We start from the raw sequence: 24744 nt of genomic DNA, 5'->3' as shown, positions 1-24744 counted from the left end.
GTGTGAATGGTGTGTGCAGGCCAGCAGTGAGGCATCAGCTGGCTGCTGGGCCTGGACGGGGAGGTGTGGGTGATGGGCGAGGCAGAGGGCGAGCGGCCGTTTGAGGACATTATGGAGGAGCTGATGGAGGGCCGAGCACGCAGGCAGGCACAACAGGAGGCAAAGGAACTCTGGTGAGGCTCAACCCTAACCTGCTGTACACTTACCGGGAAGTGGATGTGTCACTAATAACAAAATGTAAATGCATCTGTAGTTTTAGTTCTACCGGACTCATAAAACTGATTCAAAAATCGAATTTAGTATTAAAGTTACATTGTTCAAGAATCAATAGGTATGAAGTTGCTATTGAAAGGGTGAAAATATATTGTTTTCCTCAAAGACTGACTGCAGTTGTCACAGCCAGTATAGAGAACAGAGAAGCAACACTTCACTAAGGTAATGCAAGACTACATTCAGGCCAATGCTGTGTCATTAGAACATAATTCTTGTGACATTCACTGGTTCAATGGACAAACTGTATTATCTTGTTTGGTAGATGTCTCCTCTAAAGTTTTTGCTCACCTTCTCTTATTATGAGTCAAGATGTTCCTGGACTTTGTTGTTCTGAAAGAGCCGGAAGCGACATGTTCTTGACAAACTCAACAATAAAGACTTTCAGGAAAAGGGGAGTGTTGACAGCATGAGACAGACACTAAAGATCTGAGGAGAAAAGAGAGAATGTGATGGAGGAGTAAGAAGAGAGACAGAAGGAGCTGGTCACACACTGTTGCAATGACAGAGTGTGAAGGAGAGTGTATTGATACAGAAGGCATGAAGCAGAGAGCAGAGCTTGGTGAAGGTGTCACATTAGCAGCTCTCATTTCACCTCAGTTCTTATGACTCATCCACAGTGTGACATGTCCATTTCCCACGCAACAATCTCCTCTGTCTTAAAAAAGGATTACAAAATGGTTCTTCTTTCCCTGGTGGAAAATATCCCCTTTTATACCTGTTGTTCTTTGGTAAAAACCTATAATTGTGGAACCATCGTTGAAATAGTGAATGAACTAGTTCCATTTGGAACAGAAGTGTTCTCCTGAGGGTTCTTCTGTCTGGGTCAGATGGAACCGCTCGTGATTCTGAGGATCAGTTTGATCTGCGCAGGCGTGTAAATGAGGCGGAGATTGAGAAGTTTCAAGACGCCATGGACAATGAGAAAGCTTGCTTCGTGGCCGGCAGATGGTAGAAAGAGACCGATGATAGGAAGGCTGCCGAACAAGAAGAGGACTGCATCTGGGAGGCTCTGAAAGTGAGTGAATGAAATCAACAAGAGTGAACTAAAAGAGCTCTGACAGAGGTGGAGTGCATGCACAGTCAAACAGGAGTGTCAGTCAGGATGTGTTAGATCTATAAGGGTTCAGTTCAGTCTGGATGTGTTAGATCTATAAGGGTTCAGTTCAGTCTGGATGTGTTAGATCTATAAGGGTTCAGTTCAGTCTGGATGTGTTAGATCTATAAGGGTTCAGCTCAGTCTGGATGTGTTAGATCTATAAGGGTTCAGCTCAGTCTGGATGTGTTAGATCTATAAGGGTTCAGCTCAGTCTGGATGTGTTAGATCTATAAGGGTTCAGCTCAGTCTGGCCTGAGGCATCAGAGGGGGTGTTGCTGTTCATCCCTGAGAGCTTCTGGCCAGCGACACACTTAACGGAAGTGAAGTTAGTGTCCTCCAGTTCCTGTTTCATCAAAATACTTTAATTACTCAATTCAGAATGATTGGATCTAATTAGTTGTAATTGCCATGCGCTCTCTGTTCTTGTGGTTAATCATTGAAGAGCTGGAGTGAGCTGTGAAGCATACACTGCCAGAGAGCTGTCACACAACATCGGACAGCCTGTTGTCCTGTGGGGATCTAAAGATCAGGGGCATGTGAACGGTCTCCTCTCCTCCGTTTGTCAGACATGTGAGCAGGAGGAGCGGCAGAGGGGCGAGTAGGAGATCCGGCGTACAGAGGAGAGCCAGGGAGCTGTTCATGTGTTGAAGCAGGAGGAGATGAGGAGCGACGGAGGACAACCAGGAATGGCAGGAGCAATGCAAGTGGAGAAAGAAAGAGACAGAAAACATGTAAAAGGCATGTAAATACAATAAAATAACTCAAAACTTGAGAAAATGACAAATACACCACAAAAGCAGACAAAAAAACTGTCTTGAATACCACAACAGCTCAGAAGTTGACACCAATATGTTTGTCTGTCCGTGTGTCGTTCCAAGGCAGCGGATGGGGAGATGAAGACAAAGGCTTGTTGACCCTAACACACACCCTTCAATGTGTACTAGGGGGATAAACACAACAGGCAAATATACAGAACATACACAGTATTCATTCTTTTAAACTGTGTGTCAGAAATATTAATCTATCAAATATTGCACAGTCGGTGAAGTTAAGAAAGCTTTATTGCTTGCGGCCGGTCCACAAGGAGACAAAAACCTCACACGCTAAGGTGATACAAAGTTTGTCCGGTAGCATGTGCACTAGCTACCTATTTAAACAGAACTGCTCTCCACATACATTGGTTAAAACAAAGGCATGCAAATGTCCCATGGCTCTTCTTTCATTGGCTCCCTTGCATAGACCTTGCGTGCATGTGTGTGCGTGTTTGAGCTCTCCGACCCCTCTAAGCTTGACCATATCATTAACATCTTTTATGGCCTCTCCAGTAAGATAGTGGTCAAGCCCAGGTCACCTTGTTTATGTAAGCCTTGTGTTACCCAGAGTTCAGATTTGGGGGGTAGGCCTCTCTTTGCACACAAAGAATGCTGAACACAGTTTCATTCTTATACAGGATAAAAGGTTACATTTTCAACTTTTCTGACACTGTGAAGGAAAAATGCTTACAGGCTTGCATTTGTATTAACTCACAAACCCCTGTCATTCTACCTCTACGCTGCCTCTAAAACCCCTGTCATTCTACCTCTTTGCTGCCTCTAAAACCCCTGTCATCCTACCTCTATGCTGCCCCTAAAACCCCTGTCATTCTACCTCTGTGCTGCCTCTAAAACCCCTGTCATCCTACCTCTATGCTGCCTCTAAAACCCCTGTCATTCTACCTCTTTGCTGCCTCTAAAACCCGTCATTCTATCTATGTGCTGCCTCTAAAACCCCTGTCATTCTACCTCTGTGCTGCTCAGCTCTGTATGGGTCAGACCACCCGGACCCAGCTCTAGAGAGGCGGTGGTCCGCTTGTTCAGATAGGAGCAGGAGCCCAAGCGGGCAGGATACAAGACAAACAGCAACTCCATAGCTACTTGGTTTCATGGTGAGAACTGCAGAAGTGGTAGCTTGTGGAAACAATTTATTTTTACAAAATTGAGAGGAAGCAGGGTGAGAGAAAAGGAGGGAGAGTGAGGAGGCAGAGAGGAGCGGAGCAGAGAAAATAATGCAGAAGAGCAGAGCAGTTGAGGAATGAGAGAAAGAGGAGAGAGCAGGAGGAGGTGGAGAATTGAGAGAGCAGGAGGAGGTGGATGATTGAGAGAGCAGGAGGAGGTGGATGATTGAGAAAGCAGGAGAAGGGGGTGGAGAGGGAGCAGGAGAAGGGGATGGAGAGGGAGCAGGAGAAGGGGGTGGAGAGGGAGCAGGAGAAGGGGGTGGAGAGGGAGCAGGAGAAGGGGGTGGAGAGGGAGCAGGAGAAGGGGATGGAGAGGGAGCAGGAGAAGGGGGTGGAGAGGGAGAGGATGCAGGAGAAGGGGGTGGAGAGGGAGCAGGAGAAGGGGGTGGAGAGGGAGCAGGAGAAGGGGGTGGAGAGGGAGCAGGAGAAGGGGGTGGAGAGGGAGCAGGAGAAGGGGATGGAGAGAGCAGGAGAAGGGGGTGGAGAGAGAGCAGGAGAAGGGGATGGAGAGGGAGATGGAGAGGGAGCAGGAGAAGGGGGTGGAGAGGGAAAGAGAGGGCCGTGCAGTAATTCAGCGCCTGCTGCGGGACTAATTGGGGTCACAGTGTGAGTCCTCTGATTGGACTGTGATCAGATTAATGCCAGTCTGAGTGACGGCCCGGCAGTGGCACAACACGAGCGCTCCTGCTCATGTGTCACCGCAAGACGGATTAGAGCACATGCGTTCTCACACACACACACAACGGCCATTAACAGGTAGAACAAACCTACAGAGCCAGCTAATGGAGCTATTTAGTACCCGTGTTTTTGTGCCTCTCTCCCTCTCCTACCCTCTGTCCTCACCCATCCTCCCCCTGCAGGCATCATCTCCCTGCAGCAGTCAGAGGTCTTGCTGCAGGACTGTGCTGAGGGCAGCTTCTGGGTCCGTGTGAGCAAAAAGATCTGGAAATACACCTTCTCTTACCGCTCTTCTCGAGGCTTCAACTCACGTAAACAACTCACGTCTAGTCAAATCCATAAAATTAGGGATCCCCTTACGAACCGATTGATAACAGAGCCAAAGGATATAGAAAGAACATTCCACAGATATTATGAGAAGTTATATGCACAACCAGAGTCTGCACAAAGAGAGGAGATGAAGACTTTTCTAGACACACTAGACCTACCAAAGATAGGACAGACACAGAACGACGCCCTAACTAGGGACATTTCAATAGAGGAGGTAGTAGCAAACAGATAAAAAAATGGGAATTCGCCGGGTAGTGATGGGTACCCGGCAGAATGGTATAAGACATTCAAAGACGTACTGTCTCCTGTTAGTTAAATCTTTTAACTGGACATAACAAAAAGGCAAATTACCACCAACATGGGCAGAAGCAATAATCACGGTCATACCTAAACCGGGGAAAGATAGGGAATTATGCGGAAATAGTCGTCCAATATCGTTGCTGAATTTGGACTACATGTTATATACTTGTAGGGAGTCAGATGGCTGAGGGAGTCGGGCTGGTAATCAGAAGGTTGCCGGATCGATTCCCCACCGTGCCAAATGAAGTTGTGTCCTTGGGCAAGGCACTTCACCCTACTTGCCTCGGGGGGAATGTCCCTGTACTTACTGTAAATCAGTCTGGAGAAGAACGTCTGCTAAATGACTAATGTAAATGTAATGCTTCTATTATTGCTAGACGACTAAACGCCTTTACACGGGATTTGATCGACGAGGACTAAACAGGATTTTATGTAACATTAGGAGGACTCTGCACATTGTAGATCAGGCTAACAAACAGAAAAGGGACACGATGCTGGTCAGCTTAGACGCCGAGAAGGCGTTTGACAGGGTAAATTGGACTTTCCTATTCAGTGTTAGAAAAGTCTAACTAAATGGAAGCCTATCTAACAAGTTCATTTACAGAGATCAACCAGACAGGGATGCCGTTTGTCACCTTTGTGACCTTGTTCGCATACTTCATTGAACCATTGGCCCAAGCCATACGCGAAAACAGACAAATCCAAGGGGTGGCAGTGCACGGTGTAGAACATAAGGTCGGCTTCTTTGCAGATGACGTCATTGCATTCCTTGAACGGCCTAGTGAATCGTTGCCTGAATTGCTAGATCTCTTGGACTCATATGGACAGCTATCAGGATACAAGATAAATATTTCTAAAACCCAGGTACTCACCATCAATTATACACCATCACAGGAGATCAGGGATAAATTCGATTTAAAATGGAATCCAAAGAAAATTAACTATTTAGGGGTAGAAGTGACTAGAAGCTTATCGGGATTATATAGGGCGAATTATGATAAGATTAACCGAGAATTATTAAAAGATATACATAGATGGACCACCTTAACATTGGACTTCAGCTCAAGGATTGAATTAATAAGAATGAATGTATTACCCAGACTTTTGTATTTGTTCCAAGCATTACCAATAGAGGTACCTCAAGCGCAATTTGTGTCATGGGACAGGATGGTATCCAGATTCATATGGGGGGGGGAGAGACCGAGAGTGAGATTCAGAACTCTACAGCTAAAAAGGGAGAAGGGGGGCCTGAGTCTGCCGAACCTGAGGGAATACTTTCACGCTGCCCAGCTGAGATATGTGTTTTGTTTGTGTAAACTGGACTTTGAAGCTAAATGGAAAGACATGGAAAAGTCATTTGGAATGTGTCCGATACAGAGTATTATAGGAGATAGGGAAACATTTAAGAAGGTTAGAAATCAACTGGATTCGGTCACAAAATGTACCTTTGGAATTATGGTTCGAATTACTTAGACATAATAAGGCGGAGAAGGACGCAACTGTGTTGAAATGGGTGGCTTTTGATAGCAGTTTTACACCAGCTGGGTGTGGTGGTGGATTCAGACAGTGGGCGGATAAGGGCATTACGGCATGGTGCACACTGGTGGGAAAGGGGAAGATGATGGGTGGTGAAAACAGGGAGTCAGATGGCTGAGCGTTGAGGGAGTAGGGCTTGTAATCAGAAGGTTGCCGGATCGATTCCCCACCGTGCCAAATGAAGTTGTGTCCTTGGGCAAGGCACTTCACCCTACTTGCCTCGGGGGGAATGTCCCTGTACTTACTGTAAGTCACTCTGGAGAAGAGCGTCTGCTAAATGACTAAATGTAATGTAAAATGTAAAACAACATATGGTCTGGATTGCCAGGATTTTTACAAACATTTACAGATACAGGATTATTATGAGAAACGGATTAGACAGGAGCCCTCTCTAGAAATGAATCAGGTGGTACAAGTAATGATTGATACATATAAAGGGAGCCGGGTCAGGGCTGTGACTACATTATATAAGGCATTGATGGATGGCAAAATCTCAACAGGGTATATAAAAGAAATGGGAAAGGGAATTTGGTATGGAAATATCTGAAAATGAATGGGATACAATGTGGGGAAAACACAAGACGACGACCTGTTCACGAACCTGGAGAGTTTTCCTGGAAGAATCTGGTATGATTCTTTATCACTTGTAAGATATCAAATAACTATTCTGAAACAAGACAGCCGTGTTGGAGGAACTGTGGGTCATGTGAGGCTAACCATGCACATATATTCTGGAATTGTCACAAAATAATAGGGAATGATCCATAGGATAACACATAAGATTTTGGGATAAAAATTTTCTATGAGCCATGAGTCGATGTATTTGTGTATTCACACAGAGAATACTGTACATGATGGGGACTCGTATCTATTCAAGATACTCACGGTTGCAGGAAAATTGTGTTGTAGAGTGCCCTCTGGTGGACAGACTATGCAACGCCAACACTCATAACATGGTTGAAGGGTGTTTTGTATGGGTTTCTTTTTTATATTAATTTATCTGCCATTATGAGTCTTGATTTGGTACATTGTTTGTTTGTATTGTGAAGGCATAATAATAAATAATAAAAATATCGGCCATGATAAATGCGATACCGATAGTTTGTAAAATGCCTAATATCGGCCTGCCGATATTAACACAGACTATCAAGCACAAATGAATAGAAACATATTTATACTGTATTAGCACTATCTTAAGAAGAAATCTGAGATAAAGTTTTTTGAGGACAAGTTTTAAGCCATCAGAGTTCTTATTTGTTGCAGACAAACCTGGCAGTGTCACATTCTCCTCGATTAAACGACTGTTCCAGTTGCCTGCACAGTGATGGGATGCTCACCTCACACGCCTGCCCCCCCCACACACACACACCTGCCCACACACTCTCTGATACACACCCTTAGCCATAAGCATGGGCTCAAGTTCCCTGCTTAGTGTCTGGCTGACCTTGCTAAGCTCTATTGTTCAGGGGGAAATGTCCATTTCAGCTGCAGGAGCAGACAAAGCATCCATCACAGTCTCAACATGAAACATCCAGGAGACAAGGACATCTCATATTGCTCTGACTCCGACCAGGACATCTCATATTGCTCTGACTCCAACCAGGACATCTCATATTGCTATGACTCCAACCAGGACATCTCATATTGCTATGACTCCAACCAGGACATCTCATATTGCTCTGACTCCGACCAGGACATCTCATATTGCTCTGACTCCGACCAGAACATCTCATATTGCTCTGACTCCGCTGGCCACAGGAGAGAAAGAGAGGGCTTCTACAGAGCACAGAAGGGTTGGGGTGGGTGGGGGTAATGGGAAATGTGGCTTGATACTTTTAAACATTGGATTGGCTTCCTTCCCATCAGTCCCAGAGAGCTTTTTAGATAGTCTCCGGCCCACCCACAAAAAAACGTGGTCAGGAAGTTGGGTCTGGAGTAACTCGGTCGCGTAAAAAGTTCGGTTGAAACACGCCCCATACTCACAGCCCAACAGAGAGTTATCAGACTCATTCTGACTACAATTATGAGTGTGACATCGTCAGGCAAAAATTCAGCAGCAGGATGATAAAGTACACCAAATTAACCAAATTATATGTATTTGGATACTTTTATCCAAATGTTACTACACTAGTTGTTGGCTATAGCTTATCAGCCAACTTCACTACGCTGGTAACAAAAGGCCAACCATGTGTTTCCCCGATAAACGATCCAATCTATTATCAAAATTTAAATTTAAAATAGAAAACCCTGATTATTGCATTGACTGTCAAGCCAACATATATATTGTCAGTTCTTTCTAAACTGTATTTAAGAGCGAGATTGACGAGCTGTGGTACAATCAAGCAGAAGAGACACTGAAACCCAGAGGCAACATCACAAACCAACTGAGACATTTGGGAAGATTGATGACACAAAGTTGATCATCGACGTTGAGAAGTAGCCTATAGGCCTACATGGAGTTGTATGACCCAAGGCACCTATTGTACAAAGACTCAACAAAAATGACTAATGTTGCCACGTAATGTTGAGATGCTGTTGCGACGGCTGTTGGAATAACAAGTTGCCTAAATATAGCCTATGCCATGTTTACGTACCATGTCAGCTTTACATGTGAAAAGGAAAGCTCAGAGGAGGTGAAAGGCTTGGTGACCGGTGCAGAGAAATGCGCGTCTAGTGTGAACAGCCTTGTGCCATTCGTAGCCGATTGTGGTGCTTCGGGGATCTTCGCAGTCAGTGTGTTCCAGGCGTGCCCCTACTGCTTGCATTGCTTCTCTATTAGCCCAAGAACATGGCTGCCACCCTCAGTGATCCAGCTGCTGTTCCAGGAGGGCTCTGATGTGAACTCACCTGACCCACCCAGGTTCCAGTGTGAGTCCCCAGTTCTGCAGAGGCTTGTTCAGATCCATTAATAACCAGCTGCTGACAGGTAGCCTTGTTCCACATCTGTCTATGCACAAGCCACCTGGTAAACATACGCTTTCACTCCAAATAGTAAAACTGGTTTCTGGTGTGGCCGGTTGTTACTTACTGAAGGAAGGTCAACCTGTTGTGGCCATTCATATATTCTTCCTGTTTCCTAAGTGAAGATAATTTGCTTTAAGTGTTCAAAACAATGGAGAATGAAGATTTTATAAACTCAGTTAATTTATTAAATTAAGCTGATTGTAAAATATACTTTAGTTAGACTGCAATGCTGAAAATTGGTGGACAGAACCAGAAAAACATCCTCCTCAAGGTGACTACTACACCAGCGGAGCTCTTACACAAGCCTTCCAGACCCACACACAGTCCTGAGCAGGCTCAGAGTCAGACAGGCCAACTGGGGGTTCTTCCAGCAGAGTTAGATAGTTGAGTGTCTGTTCTCATAAACAGGCTGTACCCCCAGCTCAAACACAGGAAAGCTTATGAGGGAGACTTGATTTATCTTCTGAGTCTGCCCTATTAATCCATCTGTGAGCTGTGGAGAGCAGGAAGTTGTGTGTGTGTGTGTGTGTGTTCAGTCGTCCTGCCCTGTCCCCTTCAGGGAAGACTTCAGTTTCTTCTTCTCCTTCTGACCCATCATGCGGTGCAACTTCTTGCGAGCTTCCTTCTGGCGCTTCATCTTGTCCTCTTCCTGTTTCTCCTTCTGCCGCAGGAAGTCTTTGTGCTTTGCGTGCTGTGCCGCGTGGGCCTTCTTGCTCTTGTAGTTGCTGACTGTGCTCAGGGCGCTGAGCAGCGCTGCCACCTGGTGGTGGAAAGGGTGAAGTGTGTTTTCAGAGATGGGACACCATTCCAACTAGTGGCTGTTTGGAACTGAACAGTACATGACAAAGATGTCTACTCCTGGCTGACCCTAACCCATGGCAAATTAACTACAGATTGGCTGTTGCCTCAGTATGTGGTATGTGTAATCTGGTGTGTATGTGTGATCTGGTGTGTGTATGATCTGGTGTGTATGTGTAATCTGTTGTGTATGTGTGATCTGGTGTGTACGTGTGATCTGGTGTGTGTGTATGTGTGATCTGGTGTGTACGTGTGATCTGGTGTGTACGTGTGATCTGGTGTGTGTGTGTGTGCGTAGGTGTGATATGGTGTGTATGTGTGATCTGGTGTTTTGTGACTGTCCTACCTTCCTCTCGTGGGGCTCCCGTATGACGGCAGTCCTCTGCAGGTGTCGGGGCGTGGCGGCCTTGGCCTGGTCCTGCTTGGGCTTGCTCTTGAAGGGCAGTGCCTTCTGCAGCTGCTTGGGGATGTGCAGAGGGTTGAACCGCCGCTGCACTCGCACTACTGGCTGCCAGGGGGAGAGAGAGCTCAGAATCAAACAAATAAAAGTCAGTCTTGACCTCACCTTGTACAGAGAGTCAGTGCTGGCCTCACCTTGTACAGAGAGTCAGTGCTGGCCTCACCTTGTACAGAGAGTCAGTGCTGGCCTCACCTTGTACAGAGAGTCAGTGCTGGCCTCACCTTGTACAGAGAGTCAGTGCTGGCCTCACCTTGTACAGAGAGTCAGTGCTGGCCTCACCTTGTACAGAGAGTCAGTGCTGGCCTCACCTTGTACAGAGAGTCAGTGCTGGGCTCACCTTGTACAGAGAGTCAGTGCTGGGCTCACCTTGTACAGAGAGTCAGTGCTGGGCTCACCTTGTACAGAGAGTCAGTGCTGGCCTCACCTTGTACAGAGAGTCAGTGCTGGGCTCACCTTGTACAGAGAGTCAGTGCTGGCCTCACCTTGTACAGAGAGTCAGTGCTGGCCTCACCTTGTACAGAGAGTCAGTGCTGGGCTTGTTCCGGAGACCCAGGTCATGTTTGAGCTGCCCCATCGTGCGCATGCCAGTCCAGCTGTCCTTCTGGCCAGCCGGCAGCAGCAGCGACGTCACAGGGTTGTAGAGCTGGGGGACGGACACCGGGAACCAGGAGCGCAGGAATACGATGTCTACATACAGACAGGCACACACCACGCATGTGACGGAATAAAGAGAGAGGCCAGGGACACATCATCCACATTTACCCCTACAGCTCAGCCCTTTATCCATGGTGACCTTGTGTACATGAAGATGCATCATAAGGAGATGGGTGGTTGTGGGTGGGCAGCAGCTCTATGAGCAAGGCCTTGCTCATGCACAGAGTCCTGCCACCCACACAAGCAAGTCCACACAGCAAACACACATACACTAACTCCTCACCGCTCATTAGGAGTCTGTCCTCAAACGTGGCCCTGTAGGCCCCAGCGGGCGTGGACAGGGCCTTTTTGATCTGACCTCTGACCCCACTGACGGTCCTGATGGAGGCCCCCTCAAACTTGGCCACCTCCAGCACCGTGTTGAACATCCCCTGGAACACAGCCGGGTCACTCGTCAAAACAAGCACACAGTGTGTGTGTGTGTGTGCGCGTCCTTTGACCCCAGGCCTGATTGTCACAGTAAATGAATCTGATTGGAAAGGAACAGCTGTTGCTGCTAGCTCACCCCACCAAACTGCTACTAGCTAAGATGGTACACCCTACCTTGATGAAGGAAGTGTTTTTGAAGATCTTGTACGGGTAACCAATCAGCTTGAGCTTCTTGACAATGGTCACAGATTTGTCCAGGTCAAGGACCACTCCTGTGGCAGCGATGCGGAAACTGGACTGAAGGGAAACAGGTTCAATATGCACATCCTCATCAATCCTACCAGGATGTTCACACATACAGTGATGAAGAAAATTACGTCACCCTGCTGAAAATGATGATGAGATGGGTTACATTTATGGAACTATCTAATTGAAAAGTGAATGTCTCAATTATTCCTTATATTATACTCTAAGTTGTATTATGGGAAATGTGATGCTAAGCTCTGACTGAGTAAAAACAATAGAGGTGTGAAACGTTGGTTTTAGCAAAAGAAGTTAGGGGAGTACCACTCTAAGGAATGCAGAGGCCTAGCCGTAAATTAGAACGTACACATAGGGCTAAGCTGCAGGAAAACTCCTCCAAACCATGTCCGAAACTGTCACCCAGGTCAGGCCTAGGTCTGGGTCAAGGGGTTTTCTATGTTTATAAAGCACAAGCATCCCATACCAACTAGAAGAAAGTCTAAGATATGTGTGCACCCAACACGAGCCTGGACATGGTCAGATTTATGTAAGGACAGAGATGCCAACGTGACACAACTTCTTTAATCAGAAACCCTAGTATAGGGGCCAATTGGGTGACGAAGCGTAGAAATGGTCATCAACAGAAAGGTACCAATAATGTGAGGATGCATAATGTATCTGTGACCAACAGTGTTGTACCAATAGCAAAAAATGACACAAATAATAGGCAGAAAATACAGTATATAAGAGGACGTTTGGAGGGAACTTGCCAGTCTGCTCTCGGGAGCTTACTCACTTGGATACCTTTTTTTTACCCTGTGTTGGAATAAACCTTTGCATCAATACTCTGAGTTTCAGTGCATCTGTTGGGACTTAGCCTGATTTTTGACTAGTTTGGACTTAGAATAATTTTCAACGTTGGGACTTAGCCTGATTTTTGACGGGTCAACACTTAGAATAATTTTCATCGTTTGGACTTAGTTTATTTTTCACTTGTCTACACTTGGAATAATTTTCAACCTTTGGACTTAGTTTATTTTTGACTTGTACGGACTTAGGATTTTCCTCACTTCGACACTGATTTATTTTCACTATACACGGGAACTGGAATAATTATTTACGACAACAGCTGCGCCACAGGGTAGCTTGTTCCGATGCATCTTCAATGAATGGACATCCTACACACCATAACCCTACATAGATATAGAAAACATCCTGTGTACTGATCACAGAATAACATCCTGTGTACTGATCACAGAATAACATCCTGTGTACTGATCACAGAATAACATCCTGATCACAGAATAACATCCTGTGTACTGATCACAGAATAACATCAAATCCCTAGTAGAAAACTGTACACCACTAAAACATCCTGTGCCAATATGGTGACTGCCTTAATCCTGAGTCTGTTACCTTGGTTCCTGCTACAGACTGCACCGCCAGGAAACCCGTACCCTGAGGAGTTATGGGGCCTGGAGGCAGACAGTGCAACACACAGACCTGGGTTAACTCTTGTAGCTCAGTGGAAAGAACGCCTGACTGCAGATCAAGAGATCGCAGGTTCAAATACTGCCATTTACTTATGTATGCTGTTTTAGATAAAAGCAATTGCTAAAAGAAAACATTACTATTGTTGTTGAAGCTTAACATAGTTATAGTGGTGCTTGTGGCTTAGAATGATGCTCCTCGCTTAGTGTGATGCTAGTGGTAATGTGATGCTCCTAGCTTAGCGTGATGGTAGTAATAAAGTGGTGCTAGTAGCCAGAGTGAAGCTTGCAGTGCCTCGCTCACCCCAGATGGTGGCGCCACAGTGCATGTGCTGGGGCGTGTACTTGAGCAGGCGGTGACGGCCGTTGTGGTCCTCGATGTGGTAGAGCGGCACGGTCTGGAAGCGGCGCCAGCCCAGCGACAGGATGAGCGGGTCGCGCGTCTTCAGGATGCGGCCGTGCCAGCGGTGCTTCTTTAGCCTCGTCTACGGAACAGCCAAGGGGTCAGAGGTCAGACTGGAGGCTTTAAGTCTTGGTAAAGATCAAGTTTAAAACTATAATAATCATTATCATTATAATAAAGCACTTATTTGTATTGCACCTTAAAAAAAAGAAAAAAGATTTACTGTAAAAACATAATAAAAGCAAACAAGATTAGAACTAAGGTACAACAAGATCAAATAATAAAACAACTTCACACTCGTATGATCCCGGACCTGATTGGTTCACCCTTGTATGACCCACTCACCTGCAGGTATCCCACGTTGCCCTCGCTGGGTCCCAGGGCGCCGAGGATGATGGGATAGTGGGGATCAAAGTGGGTGACAAACTCGCAGGGCAGAGAGGGCACCTCCAGACGCACGTACATGCCGGGACGGAAGCCCTCGTACTGGACACGAGTCTCGTCATCCACGTCATCAAACTCTGTCCTGTTCAGCTGGGGGGTCACATGGTGCACTTTGAAACAAGGCTACAACACTGACACTCAGGGACACATCGAGACCGGATCGTCTGTTAGGAACTGCACATCAAATATATGTGTGCACCCCTGACCACCACAACTCCAAACTCTGCTCCCTCCGCCCCCTCACCTCCGCCCCCTCACCTCCGCCCCCTCACCTCCGCCCCCTCACCTCCGCCCCCTCACCTCCGCCCCCTCACCTCCGCCCCCTCACCTCCGCCTGTTTTTGCATCTCCTCCTTCAGGTCGTCGAAGTAGGTGGCATCCTCGTTGTCGTACTCTGAGTTGAAGCGTTCCTTCAGCCGCCTCTTCTTCTCCAGGCGCTTGTTTTTCTGGACCTCATCCTCCTTCACCAGCTGTTCCTCCTGCTCCTCATCGCTGTCCTCCTGGTCAAACACAAACAGAAGATAGAAGAAATGCAAGCCATATCGTGGTGGTAAGATGAAGTATGAAGTGTTATTGAGACAAAGATCAAGCCACCGGATTCATCCAGTGGTGTCTCTAGTGTGTGGAGTGTCCTGCAGGGTACCTGGTCCCCCTGGTTTCTCCCCTGGTGCAAGGTCCCCGTCTCCAGGTCCTCAAAGTCCCCGTACAGCTCCTCTATAGAACAGGGCAGCAGGCAGGATGTGAGGAGGCACAACGGTTCTCTACTAAGCAACATGGGGGGGGGGGGGGGGGGGGGGGGGGGGTCAGGGTGTGTGTGTGTGTTAAGCCCCTGTTGTCCTCACCATCCTCCTTGAGTAGCATGGCAGCATCTTGTCCTTCCTCCCATTTCCCTGTCACAAAGCAGTCCCTGATGGAGTCCAGCATCTGCAACCGGACGCACATTCCCACACATCTACTGTTACCACCACACATCTACTGTAACTGTTACCACCACACATCCACTGTTACTGTTACCACCACACATCTACTGTAACTTTTACCACCACACATCCACTGTTACTGTTACCACCACACATCCACTGTAACTGTTACCACCACACATCCACTGTTACTGTTACCACCACACATCCATTGTTACTGTTACCACCACACATCCACTGTTATCACCACACATCGACTGCTACTTTTACCACCACACATCTACTGTTATCACCACACGTCGACTGTTACCACCACACATCCACTGCTACTGTTACCACCACACATCCACTGCTACTGTTACCACCACACATCCACTGCTACTGTTACCACCACACATCCACTGCTACTGTTACCACCACACATCCACTGCTACTGTTACCACCACACATCCACTGCTACTGTTACAACCACACATCCACTGCTACTGTTACCACCACACATCCACTGTTACTGTTACCACCACACATCCACTGCTACTGTTACCACCACACATCTACTGTTACCACCACACATCCACTGCTACTGTTACCACCACACATCCACTGCTACTGTTACCACCACACATCCACTGCTACTGTTACCACCACACATCCACTGTTACTGTTACCACCACACATCCACTGCTACTGTTACAACCACACATCCACTGTTACTGTTACCACCACACATCCACTGTTACTGTTACCACCACACATCCACTGCTACTGTTACAACCACACATCTACTGTTACCACCACACAAAGCATGGGGCTTTAAGCAACATTGATTTGGGGGCCCCTCGGCGTCGCTTATCGTTGCCAAAAAAAAACAAAAAGAATATATAGATTTTTACATAATACATTCAACTGTAATTTTATTTGCTCTTGGGGGCCCTCTGGTAGCCACAGGGGCCTTAAGCAGCCACTTAATTCGCTTATGCCTTGGGCCAGCCCTGCTGTTACACATCTGCTGATACTGTAACACACGTGCTGCATCTGCTGGGTGCCAGGGTTGAGTACCTCGTCCAGGTCCCAGTCGCGGCCAGCGTCGGGGGGGAAGCGGGAGCAGTCAGACAGGTCAGCGCGGTGCCTCTTCACCGTGTCTGGACGGCTGACCTTGAACATACCCCCCAGCTCCTCCTCGTCCTCCTCAGCACCATCCTCCACCACTGAACAAAGCAGGAGGATCGTGATTACTGAGTCTAAAAATGTCTATTGTTTGCAGCTTTGCTGCTTGCAGTGCGTTTGATGTTGGCTAAAACGTGTTGTAGATGTCAGCTAAAATCTACAGTTAGGCTGGATTTCTACACTGTATCTAAACAAAGAGGAGGCAATAACATTCCAGAACTGTTCCCTGTGCTGTCCACCAGTCTATATAATAGTTCTCAGGGCTCGACAATAACGATGGCCGGAAGGCCCGGGGCCAGTCAAAAGTAACGTTGGGATAGTTAAACTAGCAACTCACTGGCCCGATCGGGCCACTGCAAATTATTGATTGAAAAAAGAAAGTGCATTATAAAAGTTAACATCCTTCATATGTTTTGCTATCTGCTAAATGAATAAATAAGTTTGCAGCTCGTAGGGCACACAGTTGGCAAATCAAGAGTTGAGTAGTGACTGATGAGTGGTTGTCAAATTGTAATTCTATAATGTCGATACATTTTTAACAACTGGTGCGAGACTGGCGCGAGATAATAAAGTGAAGATGGCAGAAAAGTAGAGCTACAATCTCAAACGGAAGTAACTCTTTTTATGGAACTAAGATGCACTGTGTCGTCTGTCGTATGTTCCCGTCTAAAGCGGACAAAGGTAGATATTTTTACCAAGGCACCGACCATTTTTCGAAAACAATCCCTGACCAGCCATGCTAGCAGACAGCACCTGGTGTGCGTGACAGCTAAGCGGATGGTTGACAATACATCTTCCAGGCCGTTGACCATGCTGGTCAGGAATTATGCACGACTTATAACAACGGCATATCATACAATTAAGACAGGCCAGCCGTTCGCCTCGTTCCCCAGGGCAGCAGAAGGGTGGTGTCGACTTGGGCACTTGGTATCATACTGATTAAATGCTATGGAAGCTTCTCTATATTAGCGTTGAGGCCCAGAGGTTTTGGTTTCAGCCAGATATTTCTCTCCAACGTTCGTTCGCTGAGCAACAAACTGGACGGACTTCAGCTACTAGTATGTAAAAACAGAGACTTTCGTTCATCTTCCGTTTTGTGCTTTACGGAAACATGGCTGAGTGAAATGATCCCAGACTCTGCACTACAGCTAGCAGGTTTCAAACTGCTGAGAGCGGATCGTGACTTCCTGCTTTCTTGCAAAACAAAAGGCGGTGGTATTAGTTTTTTTATTAACAGTGGCTGGTGTGAAGATGTGACAGTGATTCTGCAGCATTGTTCTCCTGATCTGGAAACATTTTTTATCAACTGTAAACCTTTTTACTCGCCACGCGAGTTTGGCCTCTTTAACAAGGCCAAGGACTCACACTGACTTTAAATCACAATCTGCACATTTCAATTTGCACTATTGTATCGTTTGCACTATCTGTATTTTTAGGTTAGATTGTAAATTAGGGCTACTTATATTTTATTTTTTATTCCCCTAAGTATTAGCTAGACCCCCCTTAGTATTAGCCAGACTTTGCTACTTTTGTATAGTTAGTCCACATATTTAAGTTTCATTATTCCTATATGTTTAATGTATGCACCTCCCTGCCAAAGTAAATTCCTTGTTTGTGCAAACATTCATGGCGAATAAAATCCTTCTGATTCTGAATAACATAACTTAAGTCTTTGGTTTTGTTGTAACAATGATAATTACAACTTTTGGAGGGGGGGCCAGTAAATTTCAAACCCACTGGCCCTGTGGGACCAGTGGCAAAACATTTTAATGTTGAGCCCTGGTTCTGTAGGGTTCTTTACCTGTGCCGTAGACCAGCTTGCGCAAGTTAGGAGCAGCCCTCTGTTGCCGTAGAAACGCCTCTGAAGCTTTCTGAGTCAAACCCTCTTTCCAGCGGAGAGCCCCTGACAGGCAGAGCACACAGGGTTAGAGTCGGTTTTAGATCAGAGTCGGATAAATAACGTAAACACATCAACAGTGTTAAGGCTCTTCACAATAAACACACAGCATAACAGAAGGACAACTTGGACAAACCGATTACCTGCAGTTTCATAGCACAGATCTCCATCCTTGATCTCTCCTTGCCGCACTTTTGACTTCTTTCCCTCTTTTCCTAAAACCTTGGTAATACTGACTTCCTGCTCCATGGATTCATTCTCCGAATCACCATTCTCTGCTTCAGAGCAGTGACCAGAGTCTCCAGGGCCAGCGTCCCTCTTTTTCACCTGTTTTTTCTCCTCTCCAGACTCGTCTTCACTGGTCAGCCCCTCCCCCTCACTGGTAAGCCCCTCCCCCTCACTGGTCAGCCCCTCCCCCTCACTGGTCAGCCCCTCCCCCTCACTGATCAGCCCCTCTCCCTCACTGATCAGCCCCTCCCCCTCACTGATCAGCCCCTCCCCCTCACTGATCAGCCCCTCCCCCTTGATGACTTCTCTGTCCTCCTCGCTCATCTCCAGCTCATCTTCGCTGTCCGCAAAAGCCGGCATTTCAGCGACCTCCTCCTCCTCAGCTTTCCGTCTTTTCACAGGTGGAACTTCTTCCGTCCTCTGTTTCCTGTCAGTCTTCTCTTCTCTCTCTAATAACATCTCCTTTACTTCAACGTTCTCTTCTTCTTCCTCCTCCCCTTCACTCTCTCCATCATCACTGCCTTCATCATCACTGCCTTCATCATCATCATCATCATCATCATCCTCCGCCTCCTCCTCCTCCTCCATGAAGACAGCCTTCCTCCTCTCCCTCTTGGCCTCAGGGTCCCAGACCAGACTCTCCACTGGTCCAGGGGAAGCACTCTTCCTGGGAAACACAATCAGGAGGTCAGGATGTCATGTCCAGACACACAGCTGCATGTTCTCTCCTCCCAGGGATGATAAACAAGCTAAGCTATATCCTGGAAGCCCAGCTTCCTGAGGTGCTCACCCACGCTCCTCATCCACGTCGCCTCCAGCCAGTGCCGCCGTCCCCGAGAACAGAGACACCTTGCTGGCGGCCATCTTGGCGTCCAGAGTGGAGTGTGTGCCGATGAGGGATTGAACGAGCTCTGTGGTTGGCCGACCCTCCTCCTGAATTAAGTCATTATACAAATTATTATAATATAAAGCCTGCTGAGTGTGGGCATTATTAACGTTATTATTATTCAGTTGAACCTGCTCCTGGTGGATGTGTCCGCCTGGCAAGTCGATGTAGACGGCGTCCTTGTCGTATACAACTCCGCCCACACCCGCCATTGGGGCGTACAGCAGGCGCTCCTTCTCATTCAAGGCCCTCTTCTTCTGCGCCTCTGGGAGTGGACAGGGGTCGGGCAGGAAGCTGACGTCCGCCACGCTAAAGTCCCCCACACCTGCAGAGGGCGTCATGCGGTATGGGTTTACTGTCTGATGTGTGCAGTTCATATACAGGAGGTGGAGCATGACCACGTGTCAATTTCACAACCACATTATTTTTGTTTGTGTAAAATGGCCATTTGACTTTAACAATTTCCCTTAAATCCCTCATTCATATAAATCTCAGTGGTAGCGATCATTGTCAGTAACAACGCAAAATGCGATATAGCCCTGCTGTGTGAAGAAGCTGCCCCGGTAAATTGTACTACTACGGTACAGTACCAGACTAATGTTCGTCTTGGTAGCAATTGCATTGGTTGAATTCGATTTAACGTTCCGTTGTACAGTTTAGGCTGAAATGAATTATTATCAGTAAAGCAGTTAGCCTAGCAATCACCCAGAAGTTAACGAGCTGCTAAACTAATGTTCTTCTATATAGAGACGCGAGTTTTCGTGACGTTAGTGACGTTAGTAGCGTCAGTGACTGTGGCTAGCAAGTTAACCACCGTTAGCTTCACTTTTCGCCAAAAAAACGTAATTTCTACTTCAACCGTGCAACGGAACGTAAATAAAAATACAAGCAACTCAATCGCTACCAAAACGAAACTTGACACCTAGGTTGTCTATGTAATCCAAATAATTACTGAGGTTTAGGGGGGCAAAAATAAATACGAAGTTTAATATATATGTGAGAACACATTGCCGAAGGCAAAACACACCCAACTGAGTACAATTTCTGGGGAAATTGTAGGGTGTGCTCGCTTCAACGGTTGCAGGTCAGTCCGTCCCCTTAAGTTTTTTCCCCATCTAGTGATATTTTCAAGCATTTAGCCTACTCAAGAACCCCCTTTGAAACAAGCGAACCCCCTTTGAAACAAGCTACTGTAACAACGTTGACACCGGCAGTATTTCAGATGGAATCGCGATTCAAACAGTACCATTTGCTAACTTAAAATATGCCCCCAAAAACGTAAATAAGCTTTACATCTATTTAGGGAGAAATGGCTCATTCAAAAAAAGTTTGCTACGAGCAAGCTAGTTGTGGTGGCTAGGCAAACTTCACTGAGTGAGGAGATTGTTTTTAAGCTCCGGAAATGACATTAAGACTTTTGACATTAAGCTTGGGCTGTGGCACTGAAGCCAGCGACGCACCACACAAGCTTGAGTTTAAACTTTACATACATTCGTTAATGTATCCAATGTCTATAAAGGCGAACAATGGGTTTTGGTGTTTCAAAACCCATTGACACAGTATGACTATGTTTAGCTTGTGTTCTGCTCCTCTCTCCTACCAACCGTCTCTGGAGGAGGGGATCCCTCTCTGAATTGCTCCTCCCAAGGTTTCTTCCATTTTTTCTCCCATTGGGAGTTTTTTATTGTCTTCATTGAGGGTTTAGGTTGGTTGAGGGGCAGTTCTATGGGCGTATGTGAAGCCCTCTGTGACATGCTTGCGTGTAAAAAGGGCTATACAAATAAATTTGATTTGACATTACTTGCTGTACATGCAAGTCTTGATTTGCTTAAATGTACATGTATGATGCTGCTAGTAGTAGTACACCACGGCACAATACGATATTCACTGTGCAACAGCACATCAATCCATGCGTCGATCGCTAACGTGTATTGACGTGGTGACGTAGCAAGCACTGAGTACCCTTCGTTGACTAAAGGCACTTTTTGCCACAAAAACGTTGTAACCTCCTAAACCGTACAACGGAACATAAATAAAAATACAAGCAAAGCAATCGAGACCAATAAGAAAATGTTGACACAGGCGTTGTCTATGTAGTCCAAATATTGACTGAGCCTTACAGTGCGTTCACACTGCAGCGACGCGATGCGAGCGACAACAAGTTTTCTATTCATTTTCTATGAAGCCAGGCGAATCGCTTGCGTGGTGCATTGTGGGTAGCAACGGATAGATTTGAGATTTTCTCAACTTTATGCAGGAGCGATTTTCGCTAGCAATGGTCAATCGGAGTGTTTTCTTGTTTCTCGTAACGTGGCAACCATGGCAAACATTTCTAGCTTTCAAGGTGGAAGAGAAACTAATCGTTTGTGTGGCTGCTTACCCAGTCCTGTACGATACATAACTGTATTTGTACAGAGATGTTAATTTAAAAAAAACAATGCATGGCGCAAGGTTTGCCAAAGTTGTGGGTGCTTGTACTTTCAAATTCAGTTTAGTCACATTAAGTAACTTCGTTCTGTGGTAACTAGCTAGCTAGCCCGGCTGGAACTCCCTATCGTATCGACAGATTAGCAGGGACTGAGGAATATAGTAAAACGTTTTTTTACACATGTCAACGTGTATGTCTATTAAACAGTTTTGTATGTTGTATACAAGTTGTATTTTGATCGATGTTGCAACTACGTAAACCCAAGTCTGCACACTTGGCCATGACAACTACAACAGTGACTTTAGAGAACTACGTTCTATATTTATCTGTTTGAAACGCCCCCGAGCGTGGTGAACTGTAGGAAGGCAAGCGATGGCAAGCGATTCGCGTCGCTGCAGTGTGAACGCAGGGTTAGGGGGGCGAAAAAAAAACAATAATAAATATATATGTGCGAGAACAATGGTGGTGCTCGCCGAAGGCATGAGCACACCCAATAAGTCACAAGGTGTTACCTGGGATGTGCACCTGGCCTTTGTTCTTCAGGTATGTCCCTCTCAGGTAGCCATAGAGTGACACCGTGCGATCACACTTGGGGTCAACCCTCACTTGCTCAGGGTCCGTCAGGTCCTCCATGCTGAAGACAGAGAGCATCAAACGACGACAAAACATTGTGATAAAGTAAGATCACAAATATAGGGACGATGTCTGCGTTTAATCAGTTAATCTTGGCGTCTCTCTAGGTTAACTGAGTTCTTGTGTCATCCCCTTGAGCATCCTCACCGGTCGGCGACCACGTAGGGGTGTGAAGTCTGCCACACCAGAGGGCGGAACTTCATAACGGAGATGAATCGACCGAGGTTCTTCACTTCCTGTGTCTGATACTCGCCGTACACCATCCCAGACAGGTAGAACAGCTTTGCACCCTGGAAGGGAAACGTTTGGTTTGGATTTAACACTTTGAGCAAAGCACCCAGCAGCTTCTCCAGGACGTGTTCTTCAGGCGTGTCCCTGTGAGGGTAGTTGGCATGCTGACCTGGTACACCTCCGTCCAGAAGCGGTGTTTCAGGCGTTTCTTTGTCTTCCGCAGGGCCTTGTTGTTCCTGAAGGAGTCCAGGTGCGTGAGCACCCCCATGATGCGGGGGAAGCCATGGACCTGGCAGATGTTCAGGAACTCAAACGTCTCCATCTCAAAGCCGAAGCTGGCGTCTATCAGCATCAGGACCTGGTGCATTAAACCAGTCTAAGCCAAACTCATCTCAATCATCTAATTCACCTTCCCCTTCACACTCAAACACGTTTCACGCCCTCACACACACATTCACCCCCTCACATTCACCCCCTCACATTCACCCCACTCAAAACACACTCACCAGGTCGGCCACCTTGGCTAAGTCGATCATGGTGCTGATGTCGTTGCTACACTCAATGAAGGTGAGACGCCTCTTCTTACCTGTAAATGTTTATTTGGATGTTAGCATTGCTGTTACAACCAAACCAGGGATATACCTTACGGCTCTCAAACACAATAAATAACTTATCTGTCAGTCTTCAAGTTCAAGTCTTTTATTGTCAGGTACACAGAACAACACAAGGTTAGACTGGGCACTGAAATTCTTAAGACAAGACAACGCAAGCACCTGGCATAACATAACATATAAGTACACGGAACACAATTTACATCAATGCTGAGCTTAAATAAGTGAAACTTCCTACATATACAGATACAATAGATAGTACACTATACTAACCCTAAATGCACAAGAAACCTTTTCCAACCCTATAACCTATTCTAACCTAAGTGGAGTACAGTACAATAGTGCAACGTCAATGACCATACAGGAGCCTGTTGGCGAGGTACAGTAGTTACTACTGTACAGTAGTACAGTAGTCTCCATAGTTAACACTAAAGCTAGGTCAGGGTGAGACATGTACAGGATAGATCATCCAAACTCACCAGAAACGATGGTTACGGGTCCACAAATGTCACCCATCTTTTGCCGTGTAAAGTTTTTAATCAGGCAGCGGATTAAAGTACTCTTGCCGACCTTGGGGGGTCCTACGACCACCACCACCACAGGCGGGGGCTCCAGGGAGCTGCGGTCCACCACAGGGATGTGGTGCTTCTTGGCCTTCAGGTCCTGGGCTCTGGGGAAAGGCAGCAAGGAGATGGCTGGGGGGTGTAACACGCAACTTACCTATCAATGACTTGACTAATATCACAAACTACAATTACACATTTTCATCTATAAAGGGGCTGCAGTTCAAGTTTATACTGTTATATGGAGGAATAAAGTTTGCCAACAAGGATTCACAATACTTTGTCATCATACGTATCAGAAGGCAGACCTGTGGAAGGTTTTGGCCATGCGCACCGCGGACTGAACCGCGAATGCTTTAGGGTTCCTCCTGCGCTCATCCTTCTCCTCGGTCGCTCCTCCCTGCCTCTTGCTCTTTTTCCGCTCCGCCTTCGGCCCGCTGTGCTTCTGCTGGTGCTTCTTCTGCTCCTTCTGTGCATCCTCCATCCTTTCCTGCCGGAGAACACGTAGCATTAGCATCCACAGCAAATGGCTAACAGCGCACACAAGCGTTTTAGTGTCAAATGTGTACGCATTTAAGATCAATGAGCCTGTAAGAGCGCTGCTTCCTCTGGCAAGTAGTAGCTCCACAACACGTTGGCTAACCACGCCACACACAACTATGTCCATCAGTCATTCTGTTCGTTGATGTGCATGAAATATTCAAGTTGCCAGTTAGGGTTAACAAGTACTTTAACTACAGTGAGTGTGAGCCACTTTAGGAGTTGTGCAGTCTCAACGTGCGTTTAGCGAGAAACGTTTAGCAATCGTGCTAGCTTACATCTTTTAGATAACTTAACTGGCAATAATTCTGTTAGAAATACTCACCAGCTACTATCAACAAGTGGTCCCACGTCAATGTTTCAACAGCGTCTATTTAGTTTTCTTCATTCAGATGTTCCAACAATATTTCCAAGCTAGCAAAATAATCTGTGCCCCTGGTCTCACGTGCAAATGTTCATTTGCTTTTCCTGCCCTACCCGGAAGTGACGGCAACCGGTGCAGGTCCGTAAAGGAAACGCGTTCCCAATTAAAAAATTCCGGTTGCAAAAT

The 24744-nt window shown here is 46.5% G+C and overlaps 2 protein-coding genes across 2 annotated transcripts; one reads left to right on the top strand and one right to left on the bottom strand.

Annotated features, from left to right (window-relative positions):
- Nucleotides 1–30: 30 nt before the first annotated feature.
- On the top strand, nt 31–9115 carry sh2d4bb (SH2 domain containing 4Bb; the record flags this gene model as incomplete). The annotated part of the gene is given in 6 exon segments (XM_047047199.1): nt 31–173; nt 1144–1288; nt 1936–2040; nt 2042–2069; nt 4223–4351; nt 8907–9115. Coding segments are annotated over 6 exon segments (759 nt in total), but the record flags the coding sequence as incomplete, so codon positions are not given.
- A 207-nt stretch (nt 9116–9322) lies between these two features.
- bms1 (BMS1 ribosome biogenesis factor) lies at nt 9323–24672 on the bottom strand. Its single transcript, XM_047047198.1, has 24 exons — nt 24520–24672; nt 23963–24144; nt 23571–23761; nt 22987–23066; nt 22650–22838; nt 22397–22539; nt 22129–22250; nt 19320–19513; nt 19093–19235; nt 18576–18969; nt 18218–18461; nt 17979–18080; nt 16070–16218; nt 14933–15014; nt 14734–14804; nt 14420–14590; nt 13993–14181; nt 13549–13729; nt 13171–13229; nt 11686–11808; nt 11366–11513; nt 10940–11115; nt 10315–10476; nt 9323–9930 (listed from the first exon to the last, which is right to left on the bottom strand). Exons 2-24 carry the CDS (start codon nt 24136–24138, stop codon nt 9703–9705), a joined length of 3717 nt encoding a protein of 1238 aa, XP_046903154.1. The 5' UTR covers nt 24139–24144; nt 24520–24672; the 3' UTR covers nt 9323–9702.
- Between the last annotated feature and the right edge of the window lie 72 nt (nt 24673–24744).

The sequence above is a fragment of the Hypomesus transpacificus genome, chromosome 23 (genome assembly GCF_021917145.1).
Source record: "Hypomesus transpacificus isolate Combined female chromosome 23, fHypTra1, whole genome shotgun sequence".
Classification (NCBI taxonomy): domain Eukaryota; kingdom Metazoa; phylum Chordata; class Actinopteri; order Osmeriformes; family Osmeridae; genus Hypomesus; species Hypomesus transpacificus.
The sequence above is the reverse complement of the archived record's forward strand: the minus strand, read 5'-3'. Positions and strand labels throughout refer to the sequence as shown.

What these genes read in the sequence shown, in the direction of transcription:
- bms1 (XM_047047198.1), bottom strand. Translation starts at nt 24,138, where the DNA reads ATGGAGGATGCACAGAAGGAGCAGAAGAAGCACCAGCAGAAGCACAGC. An exon ending in ACCCGTAACCATCGTTTCTG is followed by an intron (nt 23,067 to 23,570) that starts GTGAGTTTGGAT and finishes AAACATTTACAG; the next exon opens with GTAAGAAGAGGCGTCTCACC. An exon ending in TAGCCAAGGTGGCCGACCTG is followed by an intron (nt 22,839 to 22,986) that starts GTGAGTGTGTTT and finishes TTAATGCACCAG; the next exon opens with GTCCTGATGCTGATAGACGC.